This window comes from Crinia signifera, chromosome 2 (assembly GCF_055691185.1).
Source record: "Crinia signifera chromosome 2, ASM5569118v1, whole genome shotgun sequence".
In the NCBI taxonomy this organism is placed as follows: domain Eukaryota; kingdom Metazoa; phylum Chordata; class Amphibia; order Anura; family Myobatrachidae; genus Crinia; species Crinia signifera.
Window position 1 is genome coordinate 221,017,139 of NC_139218.1, and position 15,244 is coordinate 221,032,382.

Sequence of the window (15,244 nt, forward strand, 5' to 3'; positions counted from 1 at the left end):
TTTATGCGTCCCCTCGCGGGGCTCGCCACATTATATAAAATCAACTCCATGCCGACATAGATAGTTGGGGTATGAGCGTACTTACTATAGTGGGCGCCCAACTAACATACCCAACTAGTACCTTTGCACCTTTTCACTGTGTTTTGTTATAGGTTTTATGTAGTTCGTCATACTTAGCGGTTTTAGCATAATTTAAATAAAAAAAAGTTACATTTTAGCGACTCAAATATTTTTCCCTGTGGTGCACCACACAGTGACAAAGCTTTCTCTAAACCTTTTTGTCATTACACGAGTTCTCCTGATGAAAAATATCTACCAACTATGGATATGTTACGTATGACTAAAACATAGGGACAAGACACAAATGTGAATCATTTTTTCATTACATATTATTTTAATTACTGCTGTTCTTTAACTAGCAGGTTCAGTGTATAAAGTTTGACAACAGCCAACGTATGAAGGAAGTATACACAGATCTATAACTGGGAACACGTAGATCTGAGACAAATGCTCTGCAGGAAAAAAACCATGACGTTTTAAAGGAGTTGGAAGGGGAAGTCCACACATTCACACTGCATTAAACATATACAGTATATATCTCCCTCTGAACATTGTAAACCTATGCCTGCCAAGTCCGATTCACGATGGACATAAATGTTCAGAAGGGTAACAGTTAAGGTAAAAGCTACATGAAACAGGTAGGGAAGGAACAGAATTGTTACTGTGCTACCTTAACACATTAAGGGGTGTCCTATTTTCCTCGCTAAAACAACGTAAGTTAAAAATAACAGTTTTTGGCCTTTTTTGTTTTTAAAATCGAGCGATCCCATTGGATCACCTGGTAAAAAGACCTGCTTCAGATGAAAACGCTTCAGTGAAATTTGTATTTTCGCAAAGCCAGTCTTGTTTCCACTGAAAACCTGGCTGCTTTCAGGGAATATACTTTACCTGCCAAAGGCAGAAAAAGAAAAATGCCCATAAGGTGCAGAGCGTGTCGGCATTTCAGAGCTATTCGGATAGTTCCGGCCAAAACTATTACCCACGTTCATCAATTTTAGGCAATAGGATATCACCCTTAACACGTGTGTCCCACACTTCTGGTAATCCTACTTGGTTCCCCAACTTCAAATTTCATATAATTGTACTCAATATGTTTTTGTTACGACTCCCTCAATATAGAACCTGCTCACAGTGGCAGGGAACAGGGATCAAATGCAGTACAAGTACCACATATGATCCTGCCACCTGGGAATTGGATCGGACTTCTACTTTATTTGAATAAAAATACTTCTCAAAAGATTCATGCCACTTGTGCTTAAGACCTGTAAGACACTGCAGCTATGCGCTGAAGGGAAAGGGGGGGGGGGGGGGTTGTTTAAACTAACTAGTTTGTTTAAACCAATATAATAATAATATGGTTACATTTCTAACTTACAGTGTCATTTACTATGCCTTGTCTTTTTTGTGAAAATGTATTGAACATATGCTAAAATCTGTATTTTTGTGTATATGGATAAGATCTAAACAGAAGACTCTGGAAGAGAAGACATGGTGGGTGATTTGATTTTAAAGTTCAGTCAAAAATGAAATTTCTTTCTCATTTGTAAAAGTTTAATGTCATACTCATTGTTTCAATAAAAAAAGAAAAGAAAAAATGTGTAAAATATATATATATATATATATATATATATATATATATATATATATATATATATAAGCGACAGGCGGCGGCACTCAGCAACAGAAACGGACACAGGATAGCAGTTCAAGCCAACGTTTCGATCCTCTTTTATTAGGATCTTCCTCAGGACACAATAACAATTACACAGTGTAAAACATTTATACATACCCCCAAGTGCTCCCCTTCAATCAGATGCAGCGTTTCACGCGGCAAAACCGCCGGCGCCATGACGTCAGCAGCGCCAGAACCGCGCGTCACAGTAACGTGATGCACACTCAGTCACGCGCGGTTCTGGCGTCTATGTTTCCTTAGTGATGACGCGGGGATGTAGCCTGGACGCCTTGAAGGTTGCTTGGATACGGTATAGTGATTACAGCTGCCCTGGGCAATAGCCGTGCTGAGTGACTAAGCCGTGATGATGCACAATAGATGCGTCCACGCTGCTGACGTCATGGCGCCGGCGGTTTTGCCGCGTGAAACGCTGCATCTGATTGAAGGGGAGCACTTGGGGGTATGTATAAATGTTTTACACTGTGTAATTGTTATTGTGTCCTGAGGAAGATCCCAATAAAAGAGGATCGAAACGTTGGCTTGAACTGCTATCCTGTGTCCGTTTCTGTTGCTGAGTGCCGCCGCCTGTCGCTTGTGTTTGCCCCTAGTGGGTGTATTGGATGGCACCACCATTTGTTTGACGCTGTCGAGGTAGTGCCGCTCCACACTGGACATTATATATATATATATATATATATATATATATATATATATATATATATATATATATATATATATATATATATATATATATATATATATATATATATATATATATATATATACATACATATACATATATATACACACACACACACACACACACACACACACACACACATACATACATACATACATACATACACACACACATATATACATATACACACACACACACACACAACTTTTTTTTTCCTATTTTAAAAGATAAACTTTATGACGTGTAAATGTTAAGACTAAAACTTAAAAGAAATGTGTATATTTGTTTTGGTGATTTGTCTTCTATTATGCCTTTTTTTCTACAATATTGGTTATTTTTATATTGGTGTTCTCAGCAGTACATCATACAAATAATATTTAAAAAAATAATAAACAAGATACACTTGTATATAAAATCTCTGTGGGATAGTGGTTACCCATTTGTCTAAAACATTTACATTAATTGATCAAATGAATGATCTCCTAGTTCCAAATATATATATTTAAATTAACAATTTTAAAATTTAATTGTTGTTTAATTAGTGGAGCAAAGCACACATTCTAAGCCGTATTACTATATTTTTCCAAATATTCAGTAGTTTACATTGCATTAGGCACTAAAACATGCATTAAATAAAAAGAAAAACATTTTTTAGCATCCAAGCCTTGCTGCACTTGCCAGAACTAGAACAGTACTGACCTCTAGCTTCTTAGTGAGGAAATCATTCGGACAGAGGAATTTATCTGGATTATATAGGCCGGCATTCACTGTTCACTTTCGGTGAACAGTGAACATTGAATAGGGTGAATCAGATTTTCAGTGAAAAAGATTCACCACAAGGAGTGAAAACAGCCCGATTCGCCCCCACCACCAAAAAAAAAGGTGAATCGGGAGCATTGAATACTGCCAATTGTCTGTGAGCTATACCACATCAGACACTAGGGGGATTGTTTTGCAGACAGACCCTGCAATGTCAGCACATTGCATTTTCAGTTGCAGAGTATAGACACATACTGTAAACTGAAACTATCTCTCTCCCATCCTTAGTTGTGGCTGGCTGGATTGGTATAACTGGATAACTACTGGGTGTTATGTATGCTAGGCTCAGTGAAGGCGTGTAGATAGATAAGTGGACCATGCATAGTGGTGTGTGCCATTCAGTGTGATTTCAGATGTTCTTTGTGCACCAAGAAAAGAGCTTCAAGTGCGCTAGGGCATGTAAGGTCTACACTGGCTGGGTATCTTGGAATGGTCACCATTATGTGACATAACAAGCACTTAATATTCATGAGCAAATACTCAAAACAGAATACACACATGGAGCAATTAATCACAACACAAACATTGCTAAAGACATTTGTAGAATCATTTTGGAAAAACACGTGCAAACCACAACAAAGATAATACAACAGAACTTGCTTCTTAAGCCACCTATAAAATGATCCCTACACATATTCAGTTTACTGTATGTACAAGTAGTTTAAAGTGAAAAAAAAAATATGTATATACACAACTTAAGCGCAGTACCAACATTTCCCACAAGATGGAAGTGTTGTACTAAATTACGGGAAGTGGATTCAATATGAATGCTGCATAGTATTTTACAGACAACTAGGTGGATAGTGATATTAACGGTCAGGACAGTTCTGCCATTTCAACATGTATGAACCATTGAAAGGTTAAAACAATACGCATTTTTTGGTAGTCAAGGAAGCAGTAATTAAATAGGATAATGGATAAAAGTTACTGTAACATATGCAAATATCCTGACTAAAGTTGGTTACACACCAAACGGTGTGTGTACATCTACCAACATAGGGCTGAGATCAGTGGAGGGATCATTGTTTAGGGGGGAAACCGTAACATTTAAAAGCTATAATAATGCTACTAATAATCTATGTGAGCAAAACAGGTGAATGAATGTACTGTAAAACACTGTTCCCCAACAATGAGCTTACACATTGTTCACTAAGGGATAAGCATACAGGGCCTGAGCCCAATGTGGAAAGAGCTGCTATCGCTGCTCTTAAAGTACATAGAAGTAGCATTAGCAGCAACAGCACTATGATTAGGGAAGCGTCACACCTCCTGAATGCATTAGTGATCTGAGCTCCAACCTAGGACTCATAATACCCAAGTAACTCTCTACAATACATTGCGATGAATTACCAAAAAATGTATTTATGGATGGAAGGTTGACACAAGCATTAGGTCAACATGGGTTTTAAATTTTTTTCTGAGCCGACACGCGGTATTTTATGTCTGTGGAGGGAGAATTGTGTGCCAAGCGTAGCTAGGCACCCCGCCCAAAGCATTGGGAGCGCAGCAAGGGGGTGTGGTGCCCCGATACGTAGTCCATGTCGAAATTCATGACAAAAAAAAAAAAAAAAGTGAAAAACCCATGTTTTCGACCTTAAGCATGTTGACCTATTTCAGGTGTGGACCTAACCCAAGTGGACCTTCAGTGGTCGGCCCAATGCTTGCCAACATTGGGTTGACAGTTGTGGTCAATTCTACTGAACGATTTACACCCTTCTGATCGATTTTACTGGGGCGGATGACTTTCCATAGTAGCACGCTATGGAAAGCCGTCCACCCCGTTGCTCATATGCTGGTAATACAGGGCCAGGGATGATGTGGGAGCACGCATCAGCACTCACCGCTGCCTCGTACACACTGGGCGACTTTTGATCTGAAAGCAGCTCAAAAACTCCTGCTCTCCATATCCAGCAGGTTTGAAACAGATAATTTTGGGGGGGCTTTAGGTGGAATAGACAGTCCGGATGGATCGGAGAGGCTTGATAAAACAAATGATCCAGACCATTTTTTTCAGTATTCTGTAAATACGTACTTACATATGTATGTAATTAATCAGAGCTATAGCGAGAAAGTAGAATGGAACGGTTAGGCATTTCAGGTAAGAAATATTATTTTACAAGAGCAATACCACTTTGGTCAACAACATGCTGAACACAGGGACAGCTCATTCTTCTCCAGTACATAAATACTCTGCCTGTGTGAACATTCAATGTGTCTAATGATAGCAGAACAGTAATGGTTTATTGTGCAAGTTTCCTTTATGATGCAACAGGACTGACATAGCTCCACTGGGAGACAGGCTACCAGGCAGTGCCTTGCACATTTCAGGAGGTCAAATCAGTTTAGGAACAATGAAAAAAAAAAAAGGAAGGACTACTAAAGACGGCTTCTTTAATTCGGGATGCAGTTAAAATCCCGGCGGTCAGAATCCTGACGCCGGAATCCCGACCGCCGAAATCCCGACACTTTCTCCCTCTGTGGGTGTCCACGACACCCCTGGAGGGAGAATAAATTAGCGTGCCGAGCGTAGCGAGGCACCGGGCCTGCTGCGTGGCGAGTGCAGCGAGCCCGCAAGGGGGGGGCGATCCATGTCCCCCCCCCTTGTCGGGATTTCGGCGGTCGGGATTCCGGCGTCGGGATTTTGAACGCCGGGATCCCGACCGCCGGGATTTCATACTGAATCCCTTTAATTCTTACCAAGCAGAAAGAAAATCAATTTACTTAAGCAATGGTACCACTTTATAGAGGTTTGTCTTATTAATAAATGAACGACCAATCAATCAGGGTCTGGTTTCTCTACAAGAACTACCTCAGCTGTCTATTTAACATAAACTTAAATAGGTGCGTACACAACGCAGATTTTCTTTTAAACTATATGCATAATAAGGATATTGTATCATTAACAATATTATCATGCATATCGTCTAGTGTGTATGCACTTTAGGGGTTATTCAGACCCTGATCTACGCTACATTGTAGAGCGCTACATTGTAGAGCCCTGCGATCAGATATATGCCACCCCACCAGAGTGAAATCCTGCCCCAAGCAAGCATGAAAATTAGCTTGATCGGTGACCAGCTGAAATTCATTCACATGCCTCTTACCATCACACTAATGCTGGCAATGGGCTAATGATTTTATTACAGGATGGCCTTGTGTATGCACACTACGATCCATACGCATGCACAGTCTTCAATAATCATCAGCCCTGCAAATCTGCATCCGCGGGATCAGATCTGCATACCCCCCCTATATAGTTAGCTATTCATGTTCCCTTGGGTCGTTAATGACACCCCCCCCTGTCAACTGAACATGCAGTGAAATTTTGCCTATATCAATGAGTCGTTAGTGACATCGGTGGTGGAGAGTATCGCATAGTGTGTAACCAGGTTGTCTCCATTTCAAATGGAGGGCCAAAATTTGGCTGTGTCGGAAAACACCTGGATTGCCGAATTAGCCGCCGATCCACGCATTTTCACTACTTTCCAGGTGACATTATGGCAATTTTAGATGCTTTTTGAGGCATTTCAGCGAAAAGGCATGGGCAAAAAATGCTTTCAACAGCAATTGAATGGTCGGTGTCAAATTAGTTCATTTTTTTTACGGCTATACGAAAACCCTGAATTAATTGAATACCCCTTTAGTCCAGTGGTTCTCAGCCTCGGTCCTCAAGGACCCCCAACAGTGCATGTTTTCCAGATCTCCTGGCAGTTGCACAGGTGCACTCATTATTCACTGACACATTTTAAAAGATCACAAGTGGAGCTAATTAGTTCACCTGTGATTCTGTGTGGAGACCTGGAAAACGTGCACTGTTGGGGGTCCCTGAGGACCAAGGTTGAGAACCACTGCCTTAGTCTATTATAATGAAAACTGAAACTTTGTCCAGCACATTGTCAACACCTGTTAGTCCCTGATTGGGTGTCGTTCTAACGTTAAGAGTTCTAATGTGTACAACAGAAAAGCAATTTTTGATGAATAATCTAAGCCAGGCATTCACAACCACAGCCCTCAAGGCACACCAACAGTGCAGGTTTTAGCGATATCCAGGCTTCAGCACAGATGGTTTAATCAGAATCACTCAGGTACTAATTAAATCACCTGTGCTCAAGCCTGGACTGCACTGTTGGTGTACCTTGAGGACCATGGTTGGGAATGCCTGATCTAAGCCAATGAAAGTCTAATAAAGTGATGAAAATAATAGATATATTTTTCATCTTCTATATATATGAAGTATGGATGGTACGTGATAAGCGCCCACTGACTGCTACCTCCAATTGCCAATAAGGGAGGAAGTAGGAACGCTCATTTAAAAATCACAGTCACTGACAAATAGCCAGTACTGCCACCTGTTGCCATGGCTACTATCATCTTTGGCTTCAACTCAGATAGCATGTACACAGAGCACATAATAGCCTCGAAAATTCCAAGCATATCACCAACACTCGCCCATCGATGCCGTGGCCCCAAACATTCGACTTCAACACACCAAGCATGTGGGCTATTCAACCAGGATGAAAACGAAGCACGATCTACAGTATGCTGGCAGAGATCAAGGCATATTCGGGCAGATGTATTATAGCGGCACTTATCACGCCACTATAATACTTCCTGCTTCGCCTCATTAGCGAGGCGAAGCAGGAAGGGACATCGACAAGATGTATTAACATCTTGTCTGCCGAAGCGGGGGAGCGCTAACTCCCCCCTCCGACAATGCCCCTCTTGGAGATAGCGCATCAGTTTACACTGCGCTGTCTCCTTTCCCCCAGCCAGCTGGACTGGGCATGCGTGGGATCTCGCTACTCATGCGAGATCCCCAGCGCAGCCCAGAGCTAACAGCAGGGACAGCGCTGTCCCTGCTGTTTAGATAGGGCGCTGGCGAAGGCAAAACCGGCATTGTGCGGAACGGTCAGTGAAGCTGACCGTTCATACATTAGGCCTGCTATCATTTAGATAGCAGCGCCGATATGGACAGGGGCACATATCGCCCCTGTCCTTTACCGCACGCTGGCTCCGTCATACATGGGGGAGAAGCAGTATTAGTGCACATAACGTGTGCCGATACCAATTCTCCCCCATATCGCCCGGTCATACATCTTCCCCAATGTGAGATGTAATCAGGGACAGAACAGGGGTGAAGGAAAGGGAATGACATGGGGCAAAATGTAATGTCACTCGAGTTTGGCAGCTATGCGGGATGCCATACGAACTCGGATGTTTTTTTAAATAGGCAATCATCTACAAGGCAAATCCATGCCTTTTAAGTGATTGCCCCTTTAAATGCACATCTGCGTTACACTTATATGGTGTGCATGTCAACATAGAAACCAAAATAGTAAAATTAAAGGCTTGGGTATGTTTTAAGGGGAAGGGGACCCCTCCACGTCCATTGGGATGGTAAAGTGAATTGTGAAAAAAATCACGACAACGTTTTTCCATGTCGATCTTTTGTCTATTTTGAACAATAGTGGTCGACCTAATAAACTTTGGCCTTATGACCGCATTCCTCAGGATTATTAAGAGGACACTCTGCTCTACCACGCATCTCCATACCTTTCTCCCTCCATCTGTTTCAGTCACCAAAATTCTTCTCTGTCAACTCTCCCTGTATGTCATAGAGCTTCCTGGAGCTTTACTTGACCAAGAGTGAATTAATTCTATTCCTCCATACAGTGTCTCGCCATCTCCTATACTATCCATCTCTTTCTGCGGGTAACATGCCCATCTCAATTGTCATTTTCACAGTACTGTATGTTTAATGTGTATGTAAAGGAGATGAATATTTTAAAGAGAGAGTTTTGAATGTTATCTTTCAATTGCTTCCCTGCACTAAATTAAAAGAACAAATTTTGTATGCAAATTCTGTGATATGCAGCATACTGTATATACCGTGATATGGTTACTGATAAGCTGTATATAATGTATTCACTGCTGGGGACTTCCTTCGGGTTATGGTATATTAGATCTCAATGTCTCGCTAAGCTCGCCATGCTTCGGCCTCGGTGCCTCGCTGCGCTCGTCACATTATTATATTCTCCCTCCGTGCCGTAGTGGATGGTAGGGTATGAAATACCGCCTGTCGGCTCAAAATTTAGTTTAAAAAAAAAGTATGTCGACCTTTGGACCCTGTTGAAACTGTCAACCAATAGTGGTCTACCTTATGACTGTCCACCTAGAGTCAATCTAGTCCAGATACCCTTACTTTCTATGTTTATGCTCCTCTGTCTCAAATGCAAGTAATGCAAAAGTTATCAAATGAAAGCGGCTGCCAGTGGCAGCATAAATTAGATGTGATACTTCATTACCATGCACTATAAGAACAGAACAACCCATTGTTCATAATGAGCAGAAAGTACTATTCAAAAATATATATTTCATCATAATCATCAACATGTTTTATGCAGGGTTGCCTACCTGATCCTCTCCTTCAGGGGGAAAATGCTCTGTTCCTGGACTTCCCTGGTAATGAATGATTGCCATCACCTGTGGGGAGCTAGGTAATTGATAAGAAAGGTGTTTCACCACAGGTGATGGCAATCATACATTACCAGGGAAGGCCAGGAACAGAGCATTTTCTCCCTGAAGGAGAGAGGGTCAGGTAGGCAACCTGGTTTTATGTTTGGGTAAAAATGTATTAAAAGTAATCTTACCAAATATAGAAGAAAGGTATGAAGTCCTGTTCCAAGCCCAACAGAGGACAGAACTCCTAAGCCTACCCAGTAGGCACACCATAAAAATTTCTTCTCAACATAAAGTACATACTGCAAGAGAAGAGATCTTGTAAATATCACAGCGCACAGGGAATAGAACAAGGCAATGAGCTGCGACTTGGCCACCAGTGCAAGTAAGTGCAGTTATACAGTATGCCACACTTAAGTGTGTACACACTAGATGGTGTATTAAACAATATGCAACAACGATTCGCAAACAATATTTCCGTGCATGTCCTTTAGTGTGTATGCATTAGATCGTTAACGATACACGCTCCTGCAGGTAGTCAGCGATTTCCTCGTCATCTGTATATACAGGACGATGGTGGATATCGCTAGCCAGAGCCTTGCAACTGCACCCAAACCAGCCCCCCCCCCCCCCCCCCCCCCAAAAAAAGGGTATGCATTTGCCCTGTGCAGTTGATATTGTGCTAGGTACACAGGGTCTACAAAAGGTGTACAAAAATCGGCTAAACTGGGGTGAGATAGGGCCACGTGAGGGAGAGTTGATTGCATTGAAAACAGTAGGCTTATAATAAAACTTGAATAAAGAAGAATACCAATAACATTAAGTTTTGCAGATTAATAAAGTGGATGGATGGTTATGTCCTATCCTGCAATTCCTATCTCTCATTCTATTCTACCACACCAAGGCAGCGCTTCAGCCCAACCCTCCTTCTCCCTATCCTGCAACCATGTCTATGTATCAAGGCAGCAACAAGCAGAATATAACAGAACTGCCCTTATGCAATGCAGAAGAAATAAAACAATGAGCATACCTGTTGATGTGCTCCTTCAATAGAATACGCTACTGTAAGAACTGTAAGTAGGAGCAATAGTGACCCCACCACCCCACGCCGGTGCCATAACCTATGGAGAAATGAAATTAAAGCAGTTATTACATACTTTTTGTCGGCACACTATAACAGTGATCTCATTTAAAAAGTTACCAGTAACATTCACAAAATGTTAGAAACGCATCATCAAGTCTTGGTCTAGCGCAAAACATTTCACAAGCACGAATTTAAAGTGTAAAGCAATCCAATGTACAGATTATAAATGGCAATACGGTACTTGTTTCCTAGTACGGCGCCCCCGATTTTGATTGTATTACATCTTATACAATCTTATACATCTTATACAATCGCAGCGCATCGCATGCAATATAGCGGCATGCGATGCGATTTTTAATTGTACAAGCACCCCCGATGGGTGCTTTTAATGTTAAATGCACCCCCATTGGCAACGCCACCCCACTATCAACGCCAACCGAAGCGTGGCGAGCGCAGCGAGCCCGCGAGGGGCGGTGGTACGCATCCTCCGACCTTTTCAAACCCCCACTATCCACGTCGGCGTGGAGTTGATTTTAGATAGTGTGGTGAGCCCCGTGAGGGGACACTGATTACTTTTCATATATTGCGCGTCCGCTCGCCACGCTTCGGGCTCGTATTCCGCTGCGCTCTCCACACTATCTAAAATCAACTGCACGCCGACGTGGATAGTGGGGGTATGAAAAGGTCAGAGGACGCGTACCGCCACTTGCCACGCTTCGGGTTGGCGTTGATCCTGGGGGTGCCGTTGACTATGGGGACCATTTAACATTGTAAAGAGCCATCAGGGTGCTTGTACAATCGTATGTATGGCATACGATGCAATATTTTATTGTACAATATCGCATCACATACCATCGTATACCTTATTTAGCGTAATGGTATACGATGCGATGGGCGCCGTGCTAGAAAACAAGTACCGGTAATACATATGGCTCAATTAGTTGAGATGACAGTGATATCTTATGGCATGCCATACATTAAATGTATTTGGGTCATTATGTTATGAAAATGCCACTGCCTTTATTTCTGCATTATGAAGCTTTAAAAATAGATCTTGCTCATTCATACATGTGACTTATATAGTCCTTATGTGGTAGAAGTGATGACAGTAACTTGTTCATAAAAGTTATTTTACATTAAAGTTACCCAAAACACAACCAAGAAACCGGTATTTTTGTACTTCACGGTAAATCCTTTTCTCTGAATCCACAGGGGCCACTGGAGGACTTTGCAATGGGCATAGAGGTGTGGTTAGTGGGAGCTGGGCATATACTAAATTTAGAAGTGTACGGTTCTTCCCCTCTACTACTCATCATTCCCCAGTTAAATGTAGACCAAAAGGAGATGGGAAGAAATAGAAACAAAAAAAACACATGAACAACCAGAAAGTCCAGTCGTCCCTGTTGATTCAGAGAAATGGATTTACCGGTAAGTACCAAAATCCTGTTTTCTCTTTCATCCAGCAGGGGCCACTGGAGGACTTTACAATGAGGAGGTTCCAAATTGCAGGATCCCAATGGCCAAATTGTGCTGCCATAGAGGCAAATATGTCAAACTTATAAAATGTATCAAACATGTGAACAGTAGACAAAGTTGCCGCACAACAGAGTTGCAATGTAGAAGCCCCCCGTTTGCCGGCCCAAGACGGACCCACTGATCTTGTAGAATAGGCCAAGAGGGAAGAATAAGGAGGTCTATTAGATCATCATATTAGATCAGTGGTTCCCAACCTGGGATACTAGTACCCCTGGGGGTACTCTGCAGACCAGTTGGGGGTACTTGAAAATAATATTGGTAATGGCGGAAAATGAAAAGGTCTTTTGATGGCTGAAGAAGACCCGTTTCCATGGAGACAAACCATGTTGTGTCATATGCCTGACCAGCAATCCACTGGGAGCTTCCCATGCTGCCCTCAGACATCAGCAGTCATCTGCCCAGCACTGACAAAGGTGGAGGAAGCAGCGACATTAATCCTACAGGTGTTAGCGGGAATTCTGGAGATAATACACAACCAGTGTCTAGACACAGAAGGGCATGATTCCTTGCTGTATACTACTCCTCTGCTCCTCCTTAATATAAGGACATGCATAAGGATCTGCATACCGCTAAGTACTGTCCATATTTCAAAATGAAAGGAGGGGGTACTTATCAATGAAAAGCCTAATCATGGGGTACGGGAGAGAGAAAAGGTTGGGAACCACTGTATTAGATCATAAAGGATAACAAGACAATCAGACTTGCATAATGATTCTGTTCTAGACACATAGATCCTCAAGGCATGTACCATGTCGAGTTGGTACATGAAGAGTTCTGCAAAGAAGGAACCAGAATTGTCTGGTTTACATGGACCACCTAAGGTAAAAAAGTAGCCTTCGTATGGAGTTCCGCCCGATCATCATGAAATATCAAATAAGTTGATTTACAAGAGAATGCTCCTAGTTCAGATACCCGGCAAGCTGAAGCGAGTAGCATGGCCATCTTCCAATTAAGAAATTTCAAATCCACCTATTCCAAAGGCGCAAACGTTTCCGATTGCAAAAAGGACAGAACCAAGTTAAGGTACCATGGAGCGGTAGGGGGAATGAAAGGAGGCTGGACTCTGATGACACTTTGTAGGAAAGTTTGTACTTCCGGTAAAAGGTCTAAGCATTTTTGAAATAAGACCGAAAAGGCTGAACTCTGAACTTAAGAAATCGCAGTCTTAAACCCGCATCCAATCCTGCATGCAAGAAACATGCGAAACGAGAAACCCCGAGCTGAGCACCATACCCTATAAGATTTGCAAACCCTATGATAATGTGCGGCGGAAACTGGTTTTCTAACTCGCAGCATAGTAGGAATGACCGGAATGTCCAGAATTCCTTTATCTTGTAGGATAGCGGTTTCAACAGCCACCCCATCGAACAAAGCTGCTGTAAATTCTGATGGGCGAACGGACCTTGTTGAAGAAGGTCTGGATGCAGAGGTAGTTGCCAGGGGTCTGCTGCCAGAAGAAATTGATGGTCGGAGAACCAGCTTCGATGCGGCAAATTCGGTGCCACAAGAATTGCCGTCGTTTGAGAACATAACCCAGAAGTGGAAGGGGAAGAAAGATATATACCATTTGTTAATTCCAAGGGATCACAAGTGCGTCCACCGCGACTGCTGCTGGATCTCTGGTCCAGGACACATATCGAGGTAGCTGGTGATTGTGTCTGGATGCCATGAGATCCACTTGAGGCTTGCTACAATGGTTCATCAGAACTTGAAAAACCTCTGGGTGAAGGGCCCACTCCCCAGGATGCAGGTCCTGTCGACTTAGAAAGTCAGCCTTCAAATTGTCCACTGCGGGGGATCAACAATGCCGACAGAATGACGTTTTGTTGTTCGGTACACCGCAGAATTTGGGTTACCCTCTTTCATTGCTTGCAGGCCGTGAGTGCCTCTCTGCCTTTTTATATATGCAACTGCTGTTGCATTGTCTGATTCTGATTGGATGGTTCTTCAACCTGTGCTGTGCAGCTATGATAGCGTTGAAAATAGCTCTCAGTTCCAACACATTTATCATTTGTTGGGTTTCTGAGAACGATCATTTGCCCTGAAGTCATAGTTCCTGGACTACCTCTGGTGCGGTCTCCATATGGCAACATGGAGATACACATACTTGATGTCCAAAGACACCATAAATTCCCCTGGCTCTAGAGAGGCTATGATAGGATGAATGGGTTCCATCTTAAACTTGCAGTGAAAGATAAATTAATTGAGAAATTTTAAATTCAGGATAGGTCTGACTGAACCATCTGGCTTGGGCACAACAAAAAGATTTGTATAGTAACCTCTACCCCTTTGGTGAACTGGGACCGGTATCACCACCTGAGAGGCTAACAGGGAATGATTTGCATCTCACAAAGTTTTTCACCATAGAGGAGAAACTGGCAATCCTGTCATGAAAGAGTAATTTGGAGGTCGGTGTATAAATTCCAGTTAGCAACCGCATGTTACATCCTGACGAATCCATGGACCTATACATAAATTGTCCCATTGTTGATGAAATCACAGCAAGCGGGCACCTACATGCTGAGCTCCCATGTGGGATGGGAGACTCCTGCCATGGGTTTTGCAAGGTCCTTGGGCTCCGTCGACTGTGGGCGGGCATGACCTCCTCTTGGTGGTCTGAATCCACCTCTTCCACGGCCCCAAAAGGACTCCTGAGGCCTAAAGGATTGAAAAGAAAGACCTACAGATTGTCTTCTAGCTGGGGGAGGAGCTGTAGGTAGAAAGACCCGCTGTTAGCTTCCCCCACCTGCTCTCCGGGGCAACCAGCCATCATGGAGAGAGGCCGGTGGGCGGGGAAGCATTGCGACACCGGAACAACAGCACAATTAAGAGCGTGTTAAACCCCCCTGACTGTACAGCTGGGACATCAACACTGGGGAAAAGGGATAGGGAGGGAAGCAGCCAGACATTTCTC

The 15,244-nt window shown here is 42.8% G+C and overlaps 1 protein-coding gene across 1 annotated transcript in view; it reads right to left on the reverse strand.

Annotated features, from left to right (window-relative positions):
• Positions 1-15,244, reverse strand: part of VMP1 (vacuole membrane protein 1) — a 195,307-nt gene that overhangs the window by 134,687 nt on the left and 45,376 nt on the right. The window contains exons 4-5 of the mRNA XM_083173766.1: positions 10,741-10,831; positions 9,902-10,012 (exon numbers count right to left, since the gene is read on the reverse strand). Of these exons, the coding sequence (XP_083029892.1) occupies positions 9,902-10,012; positions 10,741-10,831 (202 nt within the window). The remainder of the gene's footprint in view (positions 1-9,901; positions 10,013-10,740; positions 10,832-15,244) is intronic.